Source organism: Geotrypetes seraphini, chromosome 3, assembly GCF_902459505.1.
Source record: "Geotrypetes seraphini chromosome 3, aGeoSer1.1, whole genome shotgun sequence".
NCBI lineage: Eukaryota > Metazoa > Chordata > Amphibia > Gymnophiona > Dermophiidae > Geotrypetes > Geotrypetes seraphini.
The window spans coordinates 274,017,708-274,034,131 of NC_047086.1; the positions used below are offsets into that span (position 1 = coordinate 274,017,708).

Here is a 16,424-nt window from a genome sequence, read left to right on the forward strand (position 1 = left end):
CTTGATATTTCCTATGAATCTCCACAGTTATTAAAAAAACAAACAATCAACTAAGCTAAGCTAGAGCAGTGTTCTTCAACCTTTTTACACCTATGGACCGGCGGACAAAAAATTTATTTTGTGGACCGGCAAACTACTAGGACTGAAATTAAAAAAACCCATTTCCGCCCCGTCTCCGCAAGCTCGGTCCTCGCAAACCATCTGATCCCATCCGCACAAGCCTCAGTTATGATTTTATACTGAATGTATTTTATTAAAGTATAAAAAGAAACAATATTCAGTACAATTGTCATTTTATAAATACAAATAATACAGAGCAAGGATCAACAAAACCCCTGTCTCCCCTCCCCTTCACATATATCCCCTCTACTATCAAGAAAACTGAATAAGCCAAATTATTACAGAATGCTACACAGAAATATCATGCTAACAGAATACCGCAATCACACATAGCAGGAATAGGGTTAGGGGAGTGCAACTAGGGCAACTGCCCCCCTGGTCAGAAAGAGCCCTAAGCCACTGCCTGCACTTTGCAGTCCCCAGTTATGTCTAACACCAGCTCTAGCAGGATATATATTTCAAATCTGATATATTCTAATCACAAAATAGAAATAAAATTATTTGTTTCTACCTTTTTGTTGTCTCTGGTTTCTGCTTTCATCTTCTTTTCACTCTCTTCCTTCCAGCATCTGCCCTCTCTGTCCTTTTTACATGATTCATTCCAGCTTCACTGCTCTCATTTTTATCTCTCCTACACCAGATCTAGCATCTTCCCTGCAACTCTTCTTACTTGCCAGTGCAGCGATTCAGTATGGCAGCCTCGGGTCCTTTGTTGGGTCGCACCGCCTCTGAGGAAAGCGGAAGTTGCATCATCAGAGGCAGCCCGACTCAGCAAAAGTTCCAAGGCTTCCTTGCTGAATCGCTGCTCTTGTAAGTAAGGAGAGCCGCTGGGAGGGAAGAAAGCATGCTGGTGGAGGCTCCCCATTATCTCTCGGGCCCTGCACGAATTACAGCTCCTCGATCTTGCCGGTCCTGTGCGGACCGGCAGGAAATGAAAGATGTTGATCTCACCGGTCCTGTGCGGACCGGCAGGAATTTTCTGCAGACCGGCACCGGTCTGCGGACCGGCGGTTGAAGAACTGTGAGCTAGAGCATTGAGGCTAGTATAGCACAGGTGCCCTCTGGAGCATACCTGGTTGATCCCTCATTCCTCTCCTAGTTCTAGAGATATTCCCAAAAAATAAATTAAAACCATTCAATTAAAAACAGAACCTTACAAACACTAATGCCCATCAGTTAGATCCTTCTAGTTGTTGTGCACTTTTGATACTCAGCCATGCATTTCACCATCGCCTCTACAAATGCATAATTCAGGACTACAACTTTTGCTGTTAGGATATAACAAAATTGCAGTGTACATAAATATCCAACCATTGCTTCTTTTCTCTATTGCTAGGTGAAGAAGCTTGTGCCTTTGAGAGACCAGTCGTTGCAGGAAGAGCTTGCTCGCCAACACGCTAATGAGCGCCTGCGCCGCCAGTTCGCTGCTCAGGCCAATGTTATTGGGCCCTGGATCCAGACCAAGATGGAGGTAAATGCTAACTACTTGAAAGAGCCATGAGAACTGGAGTAATAAGGAAACTAGAGAATATTTCTAAAAAATATCATAATATTTTATAGGTCATGACTCTTAGGCTGCAAGAATTTTCATAATAGGGTCCCTAATGTAGATGCTGTTAGTGATATATTTCTACTTTGCCTGGAAACTTGATTGAAGTCTGAAATATGAAATTTTACAATATACTGTGGAACCCACTTATTAAGAGTTCAGATATTAGAGTACTCTGGTGGGGCATCTGTCCTCCCAAGGGCTTTGTAATGTGGGTTTCACAAGAAACAAGCTCCTACTGCAGGAATATTCTACTTAGCAGAACATCATTTGTGGTTCCAAAGATGTTTTCACAAGCAGAACCTGCTATTTTAGGCATAATTCGTTTTTCATCCCCTAAAACATTGGGGCTTAAGGGAATGAATAAACTACTGCAAGCAGAGAAGAATGATATGGTTAAATATATAAATCAAGGGCTTTATATTCAGCCAGTGGTGATCAATGTTTTATTGACTGCTGCCAGCATTATACCAGGAAATACAATGCTGGGCCACATCTAGGGTCCAGTACTGAATTTCCAGATATATGGAACCAGCAAAAACAGTTGGTTAAGTGTAATATTCGGTACTTAATTGGCTACGAAGAACAGCATAAAGATAAGACTGTGTTTTATGTGGTTATCTTAGCCAATTAAGAGCTGAAAACCAGCAAAGTGCTGATTCTGGCCCTGGAACACTCCCAAAATAGCAGGTTTCATTTTGGGTGCTAACTGGGCATGTTCAGCAGATCTGGTTACTTGCTGCTGACCTGTTAGCCCTGGACAGGCAATTTAAATGGCTAGGAGCCTCTCCTGAGTATTTAAATCGTTTTAAATATTGGATCCCAAACTTATAAGGAAGATTGTTGATTAAAAATACGTTGCCATTTCTGCTGCTTTTTACAGGAGATTGGCCGTAGCTCCGTTGCATTGATTGGGGCGCTGGAGGATCAGATGAACCAACTGAAGCAGCATGAGCATGACATCATTAACTATAAAATCAATATAGATAAATTGGAGGGAGACCATCAACTCATACAAGAATCCCTCGTTTTTGATAACAAGCACACCAACTATACTATGGAGGTACACTTACAGAGGGAACAAACTTATTTAATTCTTGAGCCAATTCTTTAGAAATAGTCTATTTTCTTTTCGATTGCTGCTTTACTTTTGGATTACCAGTGATTGACAAGAACTATGCATTCTGGAGATGTCATGTACTATGACATCTTTTTTTACGTGTTGGTCCTTTAAAAACACATCCTATATCAATTAAAGATGTGTAGACACAACACTGTTATGCACTCTTGAAATCAAATGTTCTATTATTGTTAGGGCTTATATTATTAGGTGTTTATAAATGGTAAAGAGGGTACAAAACATCAATGTTTTATCAGTGCTTTCATGCCAAAGGTAGTATTGCCAGGTACCATATCTGATGGAATCAAAGCTATACATTTGTATCACATAGGAGTCACCAATGCAGTAAAGGCAAAAAAAGAGTAGAGGATGCAAGCCAAACAAGGGAGAGTACGAGGGGAAGTGAGGTTTAACTGATGTTTATTCAATATACACCTAAGTTGGGGGGGGGGGTTGTATTGGAGTGCTTTATTGGTATTGTTGAAACCTAAAATCAGAATCCCTAGTTACGGTATAACTGAGGAATAAAATTCCTTGGACTGAAAGAGTTTTACGATTTACGGTCTAGAGCAGCTGTTAACAGCCCATCAGTATTGATCATAAATAACATAGTACAAGAAAAGAGTCCATTAAGTTTCTGTTATTCTTTCATTCAAATAACCCAGTATTTTAGGTCACATTATTGTTATGAGTCTAGACTGGGGTTTTTTCTCTCTCTCTTCATACAGCATATCCGTGTTGGTTGGGAACTGCTACTGACAACCATTGCTCGAATCATCAATGAGATTGAGACACAGATTCTTACCAGAGATGCCAAGGGTATCACCCAGGAACAAATGAATGAGTTCAGGGTTTCGTTTAATCACTTTGACAGGGTACAGTACTTGCACATTCTCATTACACTTTTTCATTTTGATATGTCTGCTCGCTTGCTCTTTCTCATATATTTAAAATTTGCCCTTTGCATGTGGATATACACACATGTATAAGTTAATTATGCAAATGAATAGTAATTTTCAGTCTGTGAAAAGAGAATGGCTCACACTCAGTCTGATGGAAGTATGTAGGGCATTCCTTAAAGTACATTCCCGGTAACTTCTTTTGAATGAGTTAGAAAATAAAAAGTGGAGATTGCATCTTCACAAAATGCAGGTTCTAGAGTCCTGTGATAGGTTTGTCTAAAGAAAGTATGCATGTAGCTTCTCTTAAAACAATGTGGAAAGTATATAGCTAAAATTGATCTGTTCACCTGCTTTTTATTTCTCTTTGCCCTCACACAATTTTGAGTAGCAGGTTTCTGCTTTTAAAATATGTTTTAAATGTGGAAAAAGCTATATAAAATTAGCTTCCAAATATTTGCAGTTTCTGCATATTTTTTTGTGAAATGTAATGTGCAGTAACTGCAAAGACTCTCTGTTAACTATTTGGGTCATACCTAGCTAACATAGGGATAATATATGTACCATGAGTTAAGTTTATTGCAGAAACATGGATTTACTTACAACCTCCTCAGTAGGACGCATTAAGGTCCTGATGCTCAAAAACTTTCCGTGGCAGTAAGACTTGTGAAAGCAATCTTACTGGCATGGAAAGCTCTCCTTCAGATGCACAAAATAATTCTCTATCACTGCTAATGAACCTTGTAGCAGCCAGCGAGAATCCTATGCTAATGGATTACAAGGAGCTAATTAGTATTAAAATGAGCACTCCATGTAATGCACAACAAGGAATGCTCAGTTTTACTGTGCAAACTTTTACAGCAGGTCTGAGCTGTTGTAGCCTTACTTTTTGCTTAGCTCAGGTACTGACAGGAAAATAAAAAGTAGGAAAGCTCAGACCCCCCCAAAGCAACAACACTTTTTTTTTTTTTTAAGTCTGTACTCCCACTGATTCCCTCCCCCCTTTCTGAGCCTCCAAAGATAGCTTCCTGGGATGCACTGGGAAGGGCCTAAATACCTTCCATATAAGGAAACTCCTTTTATGGTATTTAGGCCCCTCCCAGTGCATCCGCCCCTCCCAGTGCATCCCAGGATGCACCAGGCAGGGGTAGGGCTTTCATTATGAAGAAGCGGGCCCTGAGACAGGAAGGAGTGGGCATCCCTCCTGCCAATCTTCAACACAACAGGTATGTGGGTATGGGGGGTCCTGACCCATATGGCCAGGTGAGAGGGGGGTGTCTGACTAGATCCAGTCCACTAGAGAACCAGGATTTTTTTGGGGTGGGGGAGCTCAGGGGGATAGGGGCTTTGGAGGGCTCCAGGGGGATCGGTGGGAGGGCAGACTTTTTTTGATGGGCACAGCTGTTTGTGTGTGTGTTGTTCACTCACACAACAGCTCCACCCATTAAAAATACCCAGCTGATCAGGGCTTCCCTTGCAGGCTCCGTTGCCAGCAAGGGAAGCCCCAATCAGCTGAGCCAGCAGCTGCCGCTCTCCCCTTTGCCAGCTCTCAGCTGATCGCAGCTCTGGAGTCGCCATCAGTTGAGCAGAGGAGGAGGAGCTGTGCTTAGCGATTGCTCTTCTGAGCAGGTGCCAGGCACAGTTCCTCTCCTCTTTTAGGGGATTACTGCAAACAAATAGCATGCATATGATTTGCATGTTATTGTTTGTACATAGCCCTGTAAAAGAAAATTGCTCCCACCACAGTATTTTTTACCATGGTGTTGGAGAGTTGTGCATCCTGCTCTAAGTGATCTGTTTTATCTGCTGTGATAACAGTTAATGCATGGTAACTTACTGGAGTTAAGTAGAAAGTGCAGTCCATGTATTTTCCCTGCCCATTTCCCAGCTGTTTTCACTTTATGCAGTAAACGCATGAATTAGTTCACAATAAGGGGGTAAGTCTGTACTGAACCACCTAGTTTTAGGCAGCAAGAATGTATATATATAGTAATATTCTAATCATTTATGTACCTAAGTGGCATAAACTCTACAACATACCACATCCAACCCACTTTAAAACTCCTGGGGGTGCTAACAGACAGAGGCTGTACAATGCAGCCACAAATCAACAAAACAATAAAAAAATCATTCGCAGTCATGAGAAAACTGAGGCAAGTCAGAAAATTTTTTGACAGAAAACAATTCCAACTCTTGGTACAATCCCTAATCCTAGGGCTAATAGACTACTGCAACATATTTTATCTCCCATGCACAGCAACCATGATAAAACAACTACAAACAATACAATACACAGCCCTAAGACTGGTCTACTCACTGAAGAAATTCGACCACATCACAGAGGCATACCACGACTCACATTGGCTCCCAATACAAGCGAGAATACACTTCAAATTTTACTGTCTACTATTCAAAGCAATAAATGAAGACGGCCCAGCCTATGGAACAATCGACTAATTCAATCCACCTCAACCAGACATAGGAGAACCCATGTACCATTCACACACCCTCCAACCAAAAATGTCAAAAGAAAAAACTGTACGACAACCTCCTAGCCACTCGAGCTGCAACACTTGACCTCCAACTCTACAACTTATTGACCTCGACCACAGACTACAAAACCTTCAAAAAAGAAATTAAAACCCTTCTATTCAAAAAACACACAAAACCGAACTAACACAATCAGAAATGTCCCAAGCATCACCTGCAACTACTACATATGTACTTCTAATATCATGACAATTCAGATGTAATCCTTAGCAACTCAAAGAAATGTACAAACTACTCTCTAAATACTTCTAATGTCCTGACATTCCATTTGTAATCTGCCTTGAACCGCAAGGTAATGGCGGAATGGAAATCCCTAATGTAATGTAATGTAACTTGCACACACAAATGACCACTTATTGAAGATAGAGTAGTGCAGTGATTCCCAACCCTGTCCTGGAGGAACACCAGGCCAATCGGGTTTTCAGGCTAGCCCTAATGAATATGCATGAGAGAGATTTGCATATGATGGAAGTGATAGGCATGCAAATTTGCTTCATGCATATTCATTAGGGCTAGCCTGAAAACCCAATTGGCCTGGTGTTCCTCCAGGACAGGGTTGGGAACCACTGGAGTAGTGTTTTGATTGGGCATTATTTGGCGGGGACGAGGGGAGGAGGGGGAGGGCTCACATGAGCAAAGTTTGGTCAGAGCCTACCGGTACATGCATAAAATAGATGCAGGCATTTACACCAGCCACATTTTCAACCACTTAGTTTGTATTCTTTAAAGAGAAGCAGGCATCTTGTTACAGAATTATTCAGCCTTATAGTTGGCATAAATGCCCACACCTTAATGTATATGAGAACATGTATAAACTATAGAATACTTTCATTTGTATACTCTGTCCAAAACCCACCAATATGTACACCCACCAAATCATGGCACACTTTTCCACTTGTTGCTATTCAGTAAGGGATCATATACACACCAAAATGAGTAGCATGCCAACATCGCACATTCTAGCCACCTAAAGCTAGGCGACCTTTTATAGAATTATATCTATGTGATAAGCCACTGTAAATTTACAATAGTTGACTAACTTTCCAGATATGCGCATTGAAACTAACTCTACCATTAATTGCAGTATGTGATTAACACCACTGAGCATTATCCAGTAGCCAGATTTTCAGCTGTCCAATGTGAATTTCACTGGAAACACTTGCCTAGATCCCAAAGCACTTTGCTAAACAGTAAAATTAAATGAGCTACAGGATAAGATGAGCTCAGGATTGTGGGGAAGGAATCCAACCTTAACTTGCTGAAGCAATCCCATCCATTGTTGCCTAATGTGTTACTGCTTATGGCTATAACAACCAGGAATGGGTTCTGCCTAGAGAATGACACGGTGACAAAATTCATCACCGTTCCCGTGGATAACCGCGGGAAACCATCTTCATGTCATTCTTTAAGGAGAGAGGGAAGAATCAGAGTATGAATTGCCACAGCCACTGACCCTCAAGCTTTGCTTTGAAGAATGCTGGTGTAGAAGGACCGAGGTTGAAACAGATACTAGAAAATGACAAGGGATTATTTCCCGCGGTTATCCGCGGGGACGGGAACGGTGATGAATTTTGTCACCGTGTCATTCTCTAGTTCTGCCTTCCCAAGGCTCATGTGTACAGTATGACATATTACTGATGTATAATTTGTGCTGAGAACATTTTCTATGTGTAATGAGAAAAAGAAAAATTGTGCAGTGCGCTTCTTCCTAGTTTTCTGTCATTTGCAGTGTGGCTCTTGTAATGTTCTGTCTAATGGCCTAGAGCAGGGCTGCACAAGTTTGGTCCTCGAGATCTACTGGCAGGGCCAGGTTTTCAGGATATCCACAATGAATATGCATGAGAGAGATTTGCCTGCACTGCCTTCTTGGTATGCAAATCTCTCTCATGCATGTTCATTGTGGATATCCTGAAAACCTGGCCTGCCAGTAGACCTCGAGGACTGGACTTGGGCAGCCCTGGCCTAGAGTACTTACTTTGCTATATGCTACAGAGGCAGTCTCTGTTCACCCTGCTTTTATAAGCACCATCAGTAGCTTGCCAACATCACTTCCTGCCCTTAAAATGGAACGGTGGAAGGCTTGGGAGGAATATACTGACCTGTAAGAGGATATTAAGAACACCAACATTTCTTTTGAAAACAACTTCCCTCTAATTTTCATTGCATATTTGTGATTTAAAGTGATTTAAAGGAAACAAAAAGAAGAGTGTCAAAAAAAATTATGAAACAATTTTCCTACACATATCCCTAGGTTTTGGTGGCCAATGAAATGGTGATCTCATTCCCCAAATTTGGAGGGCTTGTTCTTCCCTTTCCTTAAACCCTCATAAACCCTCACATAAGGCTGCCACCTGACTTTGCTTAGCACTGACATGAGTCAGTTTTGCCTTTGCTGTGTGATATCTATAGCAGTAATGGCAAACTCTGTCCTTTGAAAACTACAAAAAGATCTGACTTTGGACTTCCACACTAAATGTTCAGACGTTTTTTTCATATGGGTTAGTTTACACATTTTGGCAGTCTTAGTTGAGGCACTTGAAGACAGCCATTCACCATACCTGATCTAGTGCTTCTGAATATTAGTCTTAACCGCATTTAACTGGGTATCCGGTGCTTTTGAACTAGAGATCCCTATAAAATAACCATGCCACTTTTCACTCAAGTAGGCAATTAGATGTTTTGTAATGTACATAATACTCACCTTGCTGTATAACTTTGCAGAGTTTTTCTGTTTCTAACCTTATTTTCCTTGCATGATCTGTGATGCAATACTAGAATGCATATGGAATACCGTGGCCTGAGGAGTTTAAGGCCTGTCTCATCAGTCTTGGACAAGTTGGGAATGATCTATAGCAGGGGTCTCAAAGTCCCTCCTCGAGGGCCGGAATCCAATCAGGTTTTCCTCAATGAATATGCATGAGATCTACAATGAAAGCAGTGCATGCAAATAGATCTCATGCATATCCATTGGGGAAATCCTGACTGGATTCTGGCCCTTGAGGAGGGACTTTGAGTAGTAGACCCAAAATGGCTTTTCTCTTTCTTTGCAATTCTATTGGATTATTTCAAACATAAGATATAGAATTCATCTTGGATTTATTATCTATATGCATATTTTTTTAATAATGCGGCACCAGGTAAGTTCAATTCAAGTAAAGTAGGTAGTTCCTTGTCACTAGAGAGCGTAGAGACTGAAGCCCTCATTTACTAACATTAATGATTTGTCAAACATTAATTGTATTTATTCACAGAATGTAGATACTAGAGAGAATGAGGCCTGTGCTATTTAACGTGCATGAATAGGTTTCTGCTTGAGGTAACAGAAGGTGAAGTTATTTGCCCAAGATCACAAAATGTTAGCAGGAGGAAGTGGGTTTGAGCCATGGCTTCCCTTCTCAGTCCACTGCCTAACCCTTAGGCTACTCTAGAATAGCACTAGACACTATAGTTGTATCAGCAGTGAGAAGTGCCTTTTTGTTTTGTTTAAGTCTCTTTATTGCAAGGCCAAAATTATTAGCACAAATCATTACAAAACGTGTAAAAGGAACACAGCAGTATGCAACAAAAAGCAAAGGTAAGCACAAAAGACTAGATTCAGTAAATGGCAGACAAAGTTGGACACCAGAAAGACAGGTGAGTGCTATTCTACAAACAGCACTGCAAGTTGGGTGCTATTTGTAGAATAATATGTAGTGCAGTGTCCCGCAAACTAAACGTAGTGCCCATGGCTCAAGGCATCTGGAAGTAACGTGGACATCTCTTTCATAATTGTCACGCGCATGCATGATGTCATCGCGTCAACGTCCGCACATGCGCAAAGGCCCTCCAGACTGGCTCTGAGCCACCAATGGGGGAGTGCCAGCAGGGAAGAGGGCTAGAGAGAGAGGCGCTGGCGCTGGCTGATTTCTCTACAGGACATGCCTCTCACTGCAAGAGGCACATCCTGTAGGCAGTCAGCTGGCACCGGTGCCTCTCCTCCCTAGTGTTTTGTAGCACACCTGAAATCTCAGGAGGCACACTAGTATGCCATGGCACACAGTTTGCGATACAGTGATGTAGTGCAAGGATAACTGAAACCTGGTGTAAATCCTTGGTATTTAAATCTGGTGCAAATCCCCCAAATTCTATACTATTTATTCAGTCAGTTTTCTATACCGTTCTCCCAGGGGTGCTTAGAACGGTTTACCTGAATTTATTCAGGTAAAGCATTTTTCTCCTGTCTGTCCCAGTGGGCTCACAATCTATATATCTATACCTGGGGCAATGGGGGACCAAGTGACCAAGGGTCACAAGGAGCAGTGAGGATCTGAACCTCCAACCTCAGGGTGCAGAGGCTGTAGCTCTAAACCCTGTGCCACACTCTCAGATATAGTATGGCAAACATTGTCTGACAGAGATAGCAAAACATAGTTAACAAAGCATGGTAAAACATAATTATAGAAAACATGGTATGGCAAAAACATAGCACGGCAAGCTTGGCAAAAATGGTAAGGCAAGTGTACATGATGAAACATAGCATATAGATAGATACTATATACACACACATTTTTTTACTGGTGTAATGCTACTTAATATTAAGGCCTCCTTTTATGAAACTGCAATAGCAGTTTCCAGCGCAGGGAGCCACGCTGAATGACCCGCAATGCTCCCGACGCTCATTGAGTTCCTATGAGCGTTGGGAGCAGCATGGACCATTCAGCGCGGCTCCACACACTAGAAACTGCTATCACAGTTTCGTAAAAGAAGGGGGTAAGTCAAACCATAGAAAACACCAGATAACAATCAGAGAAAATAAATCAATTTTTCAGTTATGTTTTCTGTGCTCAGAGATGTGTTGAACAATGAAACCGTTGAGTGAGTGCAAAGCCCACTTTTAACCAGCTCTTTTCCCAAACATCTCTGGAGACGGGAGTGATTCCTGGGGATTGGAGGAGAGCAGATGTGGTCCCTATTCATAAAAGTGGTCACAGGGATGAAGCAGGAAACTACAGGCCGGTGAGCCTCACTTCAGTTGTTGGAAAAATAATGGAAGTGTTGCTGAAAGAAAGGATAATGTACTTCCTTGAATCTAATGGGTTACAGGATCCGAGGCAACATGGTTTTACAAAAGGTAAATCGTGCCAAACAAACCTGATTGAATTTTTTGATTGGGTGACCAGAGAGCTGGATCAAGGACATATGCTAGATGTAATTTACTTGGATTTCAGCAAAGCCTTTGATACAGTTCCTCATAGGAGGCTGTTGAACAAACTTGAAGGGCTGAAGTTAGGACCCAAAGTGGTGAACTGGGTCAGAACCTGGCTGTCGGACAGACGCCAGAGGGTGATGGTTAATGGAAGTCGTACGAAGGAAGGAAAGGTGAGTTGTGGAGTCCCTCAGGGATCGGTGCTGGGGCCAATCATGTTCAATATGTTTGTGAGTGACATTGCTGAAGGGTTAGAAGGAAAAGTGTGCCTTTTTGCAGTTGATACCAAGATTTGTAACAGAGTAGACACCGAAGAGGGAGTGGAAAATATGAACAAGGATCTGCAAATGTTAGAGGAATGGTCTAATGCCTGGCAACTAAAATTCAATGCAAAGAAATGCAGAGTAATGTATTTGGGGATTAATAATAGGAAGGAATCGTATATGCTGGGAGGAGAGAAGCTGATATGCATGGACAGGGAGAGGGACCTTGGGGTGATAGTGTCCGAAGATCTAAAGGCGAAAAAACAGAAGGATGCTGGGCTGTATAAAGAGAGGCGTAGTCAGTAGAAGGAAGTAGTAGAAGGTGTTGATGCCCCTGTACAGGTCATTGGTAAGGCCCCACTTGGAGTATTGTGTTCAGTTTTGGAGACCGTATCTGGCGAAGGACGTAAGAAGACTTGAGGCGGTCCAGAGGAGGGCGACGAAAATGATAGGAGGCTTGCGCCAGAAGACGTATGAGGAGAGACTAGAAGCCCTGAATATGTATACCCTAGAGGAAAGGAGAGACAGGGGAGATATGATTCAGATGTTCAAATACTTGAAGGGTATTAACATAGAACAAAATCTTTTCCAGAGAAAGGAAAATGGTAAAACCAGAGGACATAATTTGAGGTTGAGGGGTGGTAGATTCAGGGGCAATGTTAGGAAATTCTACTTTACGGAGAGGGTAGTAGATGCCTGGAATGCGCTACGGAGAGGGTAGTAGATGCCTGGAATGCGCTCCCGAGAGAGGTGGTGGAGAGTAAAACTGTGACTGAGTTCAAAGAAGCGTGGGATGAACACAGAGGATTTAGAATCAGAAAATAATATTAAATATTGAACTAAGGCCAGTACTGGGCAGATTTGCACTGTCTGTGTCTGTATATGGCCGTTTGGTGGAGGATGGGCTGGGGAGGGCTTCAATGGCTGTGAGGGTGTAGATGGGCTGGAGTAAGTCTTAACAGAGATTTCGGCAGTTGGAACCCAAGCACAGTACAGGGTAAAGCTTTGGATTTTTGCCCAGAAATAGCTAAGAAGAAAAAATTTAAAAATTTAAATTGAATCAGGTTGGGCAGACTGGATGGACCATTCGGGTCTTTATCTGCCGTCATCTACTATGTTACTATGATTTTTCTTTCTTTTCTTATTTCCAAATATATAGCAGTACTCTCAAATGCTTTCAACTTTGCTTAAACTAAAGAACTTAACTTGAGTTTGAAGTTAGATCATTCGTTCATGGGTCATGACACATTTCGCTAACTGCTACTTCAGAGAACCCTGTTATTCTTATACAAGACTTCGCTCACATTGTTTCTAAAAGAGATTTAAAAGAACTCTAGTGAGTAACTACATTTAAAGTTTGGTTTCTCACACAAATTTTCTTCTTTATTCATGGCACTAGGAAGGAGACTACACCTGCTTTGAATGTTCCGTTTCAAAAAAGAATCCAACTTTTGAGAACCTCCCTGTTTTACGCGTCACTCAAGGTGACATACTAGTGGGCATACTGAACTCTGATTGGATGATGAAAACTATTGCATTTTAAAGGTCCCATATTATACTTATATGACTGAAAACCTAAAAAAATGGAAACTTTAACAGGCAAAGACACTTTTTTTCCAGACAGAAAAACTTCCAAATATAATTCATCCCATCCACGTAGAGATAATAATTCTTCAGTGTAAAAAAGCCCATCACTTCACTTCTCAGTTTAGCCCGATTGGGACCACCATTTCCCACTGATATATCCATTGAACTGCTGGTTAGGCGGTATATAAAAATAAATTATTATTATTAATAATAATAACTTTATTTTTGTATACCGCTAATACCACAAAATAGTTCAGAGTGGTTCACAATGCAAGAGACTGTACATATACAGCGAAGATACAGAGAGTTAATTGTCACAATATGTAGCGGAGATACAGGGAATCAGTTATCACAATGTCGGTTCCGAGCGGTTCGCAAGACAGTTAAAGTTTGGGGAGATTGGCCGGAAGGGAAGGGGTTAGAAGAATTTATCAAAGAGGTAAGATTTGAGGGATTTTCTGAAGGATAGGTAGGATGGGGCAGGTGTGATGAGGGCGGTCAGGCAGTCGTTCTATCTGCCAGATTGGAAAGAGAGAGTTCTGTCGAGGAATTTCCTGTAGATGCATCCCTTTGGAGATGGGTAGGCAAACATATTGATACTGCGTGTGCGGTTGGTACCTGGGAATGCAAAGTGGTGTGACAGGTATATCGGGGATGAGCCTGTTAAGGTTTTGAAGCAGAGGCAGGCGAATTTGAAGATGACCCTGGCTTCTATAGGTAGCCAGTGGAGTTTTCTGTAGAAAGGGCTAATATGATCTGACTTTTTGAGGCCAAAGATGAGGCAGACAGCGGTGTTTTGAATGAGCCTCAGACGCTTAATGGTTTTCTTGTAGGAGCCCAGGTATATGATGTTGCAGTAATCCAAGGTGCTTAGGACTAGGGATTGGACCAGCAGTCTGAAGGAGGGGAAGTCGAAGTAGTGTTTGATGGTACATAGTTTCCAGAGGGTGTGAAAGTATTTTTTGACCTGGGCGTTATTGTTGCTCCTTCTGCAGTGTTTCCTCCTCAGGACAGAGTGACTGATTCCAATACAGTATAGCACAGATCCTGCAGCTGATGATCTTGCAAGAGCCAGTGCTGTACCAATAGGGCTTCCATCTTGCCCCTCCTAATTTTGCTAAGATGCTCAATAATGCTGACTCGTACCGCTCTCATTGTATGTCCAATATAAAAAAGTTGACAAGGGCATTGAATCAGGTATACAACAGTTGAAGTTGAACTCATGTCACAGCCGATAACTATACTTTAAATGTGGATGGTTACCACTGAAATGTTCAGAGACTGTGAACACATAGAGCAGTTCTCACAGCTACTATGTTGTCCTTGTATATTAACTATGCGAGCACCCTCACTACGTGGTGAGATCTTATCAAAAGATCCTTCAAATTTCTCTCTCTAGAAAATGCAAATCTGGGCAGGGCTTCAAAAATTGAATGAATCTGCAAAATATGCTAAAATTGCTTAATAATTTGCTTAATCTTAAAGGCTTTGTGGTGTAATGCAACACACGTACCAACTGTGATTCATCTTGAGTTGTAGATGGTTGAAGCAGTAGTGACCTCTGTGCGTACAACGCACACTTATAAGCTCTCTTGATTATTGTCCTAGGATAGCCTCGCTTGTCAAAGCATGACCACATGTCCAGTGCTTGCTCTTTGTATTCCTCAACAGTAGTGCACAACCTATGTAGCCTCAAAAACTGTCCGATTGATAGATTGTTCCTCAAATGCTGGGGTTGAAAAGATCCATACTGCAAAAGATTGTTCGTATTGGTGGACTTTTGGAATATAGTGGTGTAAAACCATCATGATAATTGTTCATTTTCATGTTCAAAAATTAAATAGTATTCACTTCTACAGTAGATATAAATTGCAAATTGGCATCACAGCTGTTAAGCTAGCCTTAAAAATCCTCAAACAACTCAGGGGGGCCAGTCCATACCATGAATACATCATTAATGAATCTTTTCCATAGAAAAAATTTGATGGCTACAAATTTTTCCTCAAATGCACTGAGGTACAGACAGGCTACTGTTGGGGCCAGTGTAGCCCCCATCACCACTCCTTTTACTTGCAAAAAGAAAGCCTGATCAAACAAAAATATAGTTTTTCTCTAATGTTAAAAATGCTACCCTTGTGTCTGAAATTTGAAGTGAATGTAAATGAACCTGTATAATCCCCAGTGCTTCCTGCTGTGGAACATTAGTGTAGAGAGCTGCTATGTAGAGATTCAAATGGCAATTTTTTAACAGCCTCCAAAATAAGTAGCATATTTATACTGTCCTTTATATAAGAACGAGCTTTGGCAACTTCTTGTTTAAGATGAAAATCTATCATATCTGACAGGGGTTCTAGCATGGACCCAATACCCAACACAATCGGTCACCCTGGGGGCTAGTGAGACTTTTGTGTATCTTTGGCAAAAATATATATCACAGGAATCACTGGATGATCCTGTTTCATGTATTTATATTCAGCTTCAATGATGACATGTTTCTCCAATGCTTGCAAAAAGACATGAGCTATCAAGTCCTGCAGCTCCGGTGTTGGATCACCTATTAAATGGCCTATAGAACTGCTCTTCCATCTGCCGCTTGGCTTCCTGGATGTATTGGGTTGTATCCCAAACCCAGTGGCGTATCTAGGGGGGGCGGGGGGGGGGGGGGGCGGGCCGCCCCGGGTACCAGCCCTAAGGGGGTGTTCCCGGCCTTGCCGTTCAGTCCCCCGCCACCCCCGAAGGACCGCTCGCCCCACTGACCTTCCTGCACCACCTGTGAAGCAGCCCGCAGCAGGATCGCGAAGTCAGCGTCAGCATCCCTGCGCTGCTTCCTGCGCCGCGATCCCGCCCCTCCTCTGACGTCAGAGGAGGGGCGGGACCGTGGCGCAGGAAGCAGCGCAGGGATCGCTGACGCTGACTTCGCGATCCTGCTGCGGCTGTTCATAGGTGGTGCGGGGAGGCCAGGGGGGCGAGCGGTCCTTCGGGGTGGGTCGGGGCATCAGGCCTTCAGGGTGGGGCGGGTGGGCAGGCAAGCAGGCTTTCAAGGGGGAGAGGGTGACAGGCAGGCAGGCAGGCCTTCAAGGGGGGACAGGCCTTCGGGGGGGGGTGCAGACCTTCAAGGGGTGCAGGCCTTCAAGGGGGGCAGGCAGGCCTT

General features: G+C 42.5%; 1 protein-coding gene across 1 annotated transcript in view; it reads left to right on the forward strand.

Moving 5' to 3' along the window:
* The window catches only part of ACTN2 (actinin alpha 2), a 421,202-nt gene that overhangs the window by 381,408 nt on the left and 23,370 nt on the right, over positions 1–16,424 (forward strand). Inside the window, exons 16-18 of the mRNA XM_033936711.1 lie at positions 1,457–1,591; positions 2,553–2,732; positions 3,518–3,664. Of these exons, the coding sequence (XP_033792602.1) occupies positions 1,457–1,591; positions 2,553–2,732; positions 3,518–3,664 (462 nt within the window). The remainder of the gene's footprint in view (positions 1–1,456; positions 1,592–2,552; positions 2,733–3,517; positions 3,665–16,424) is intronic.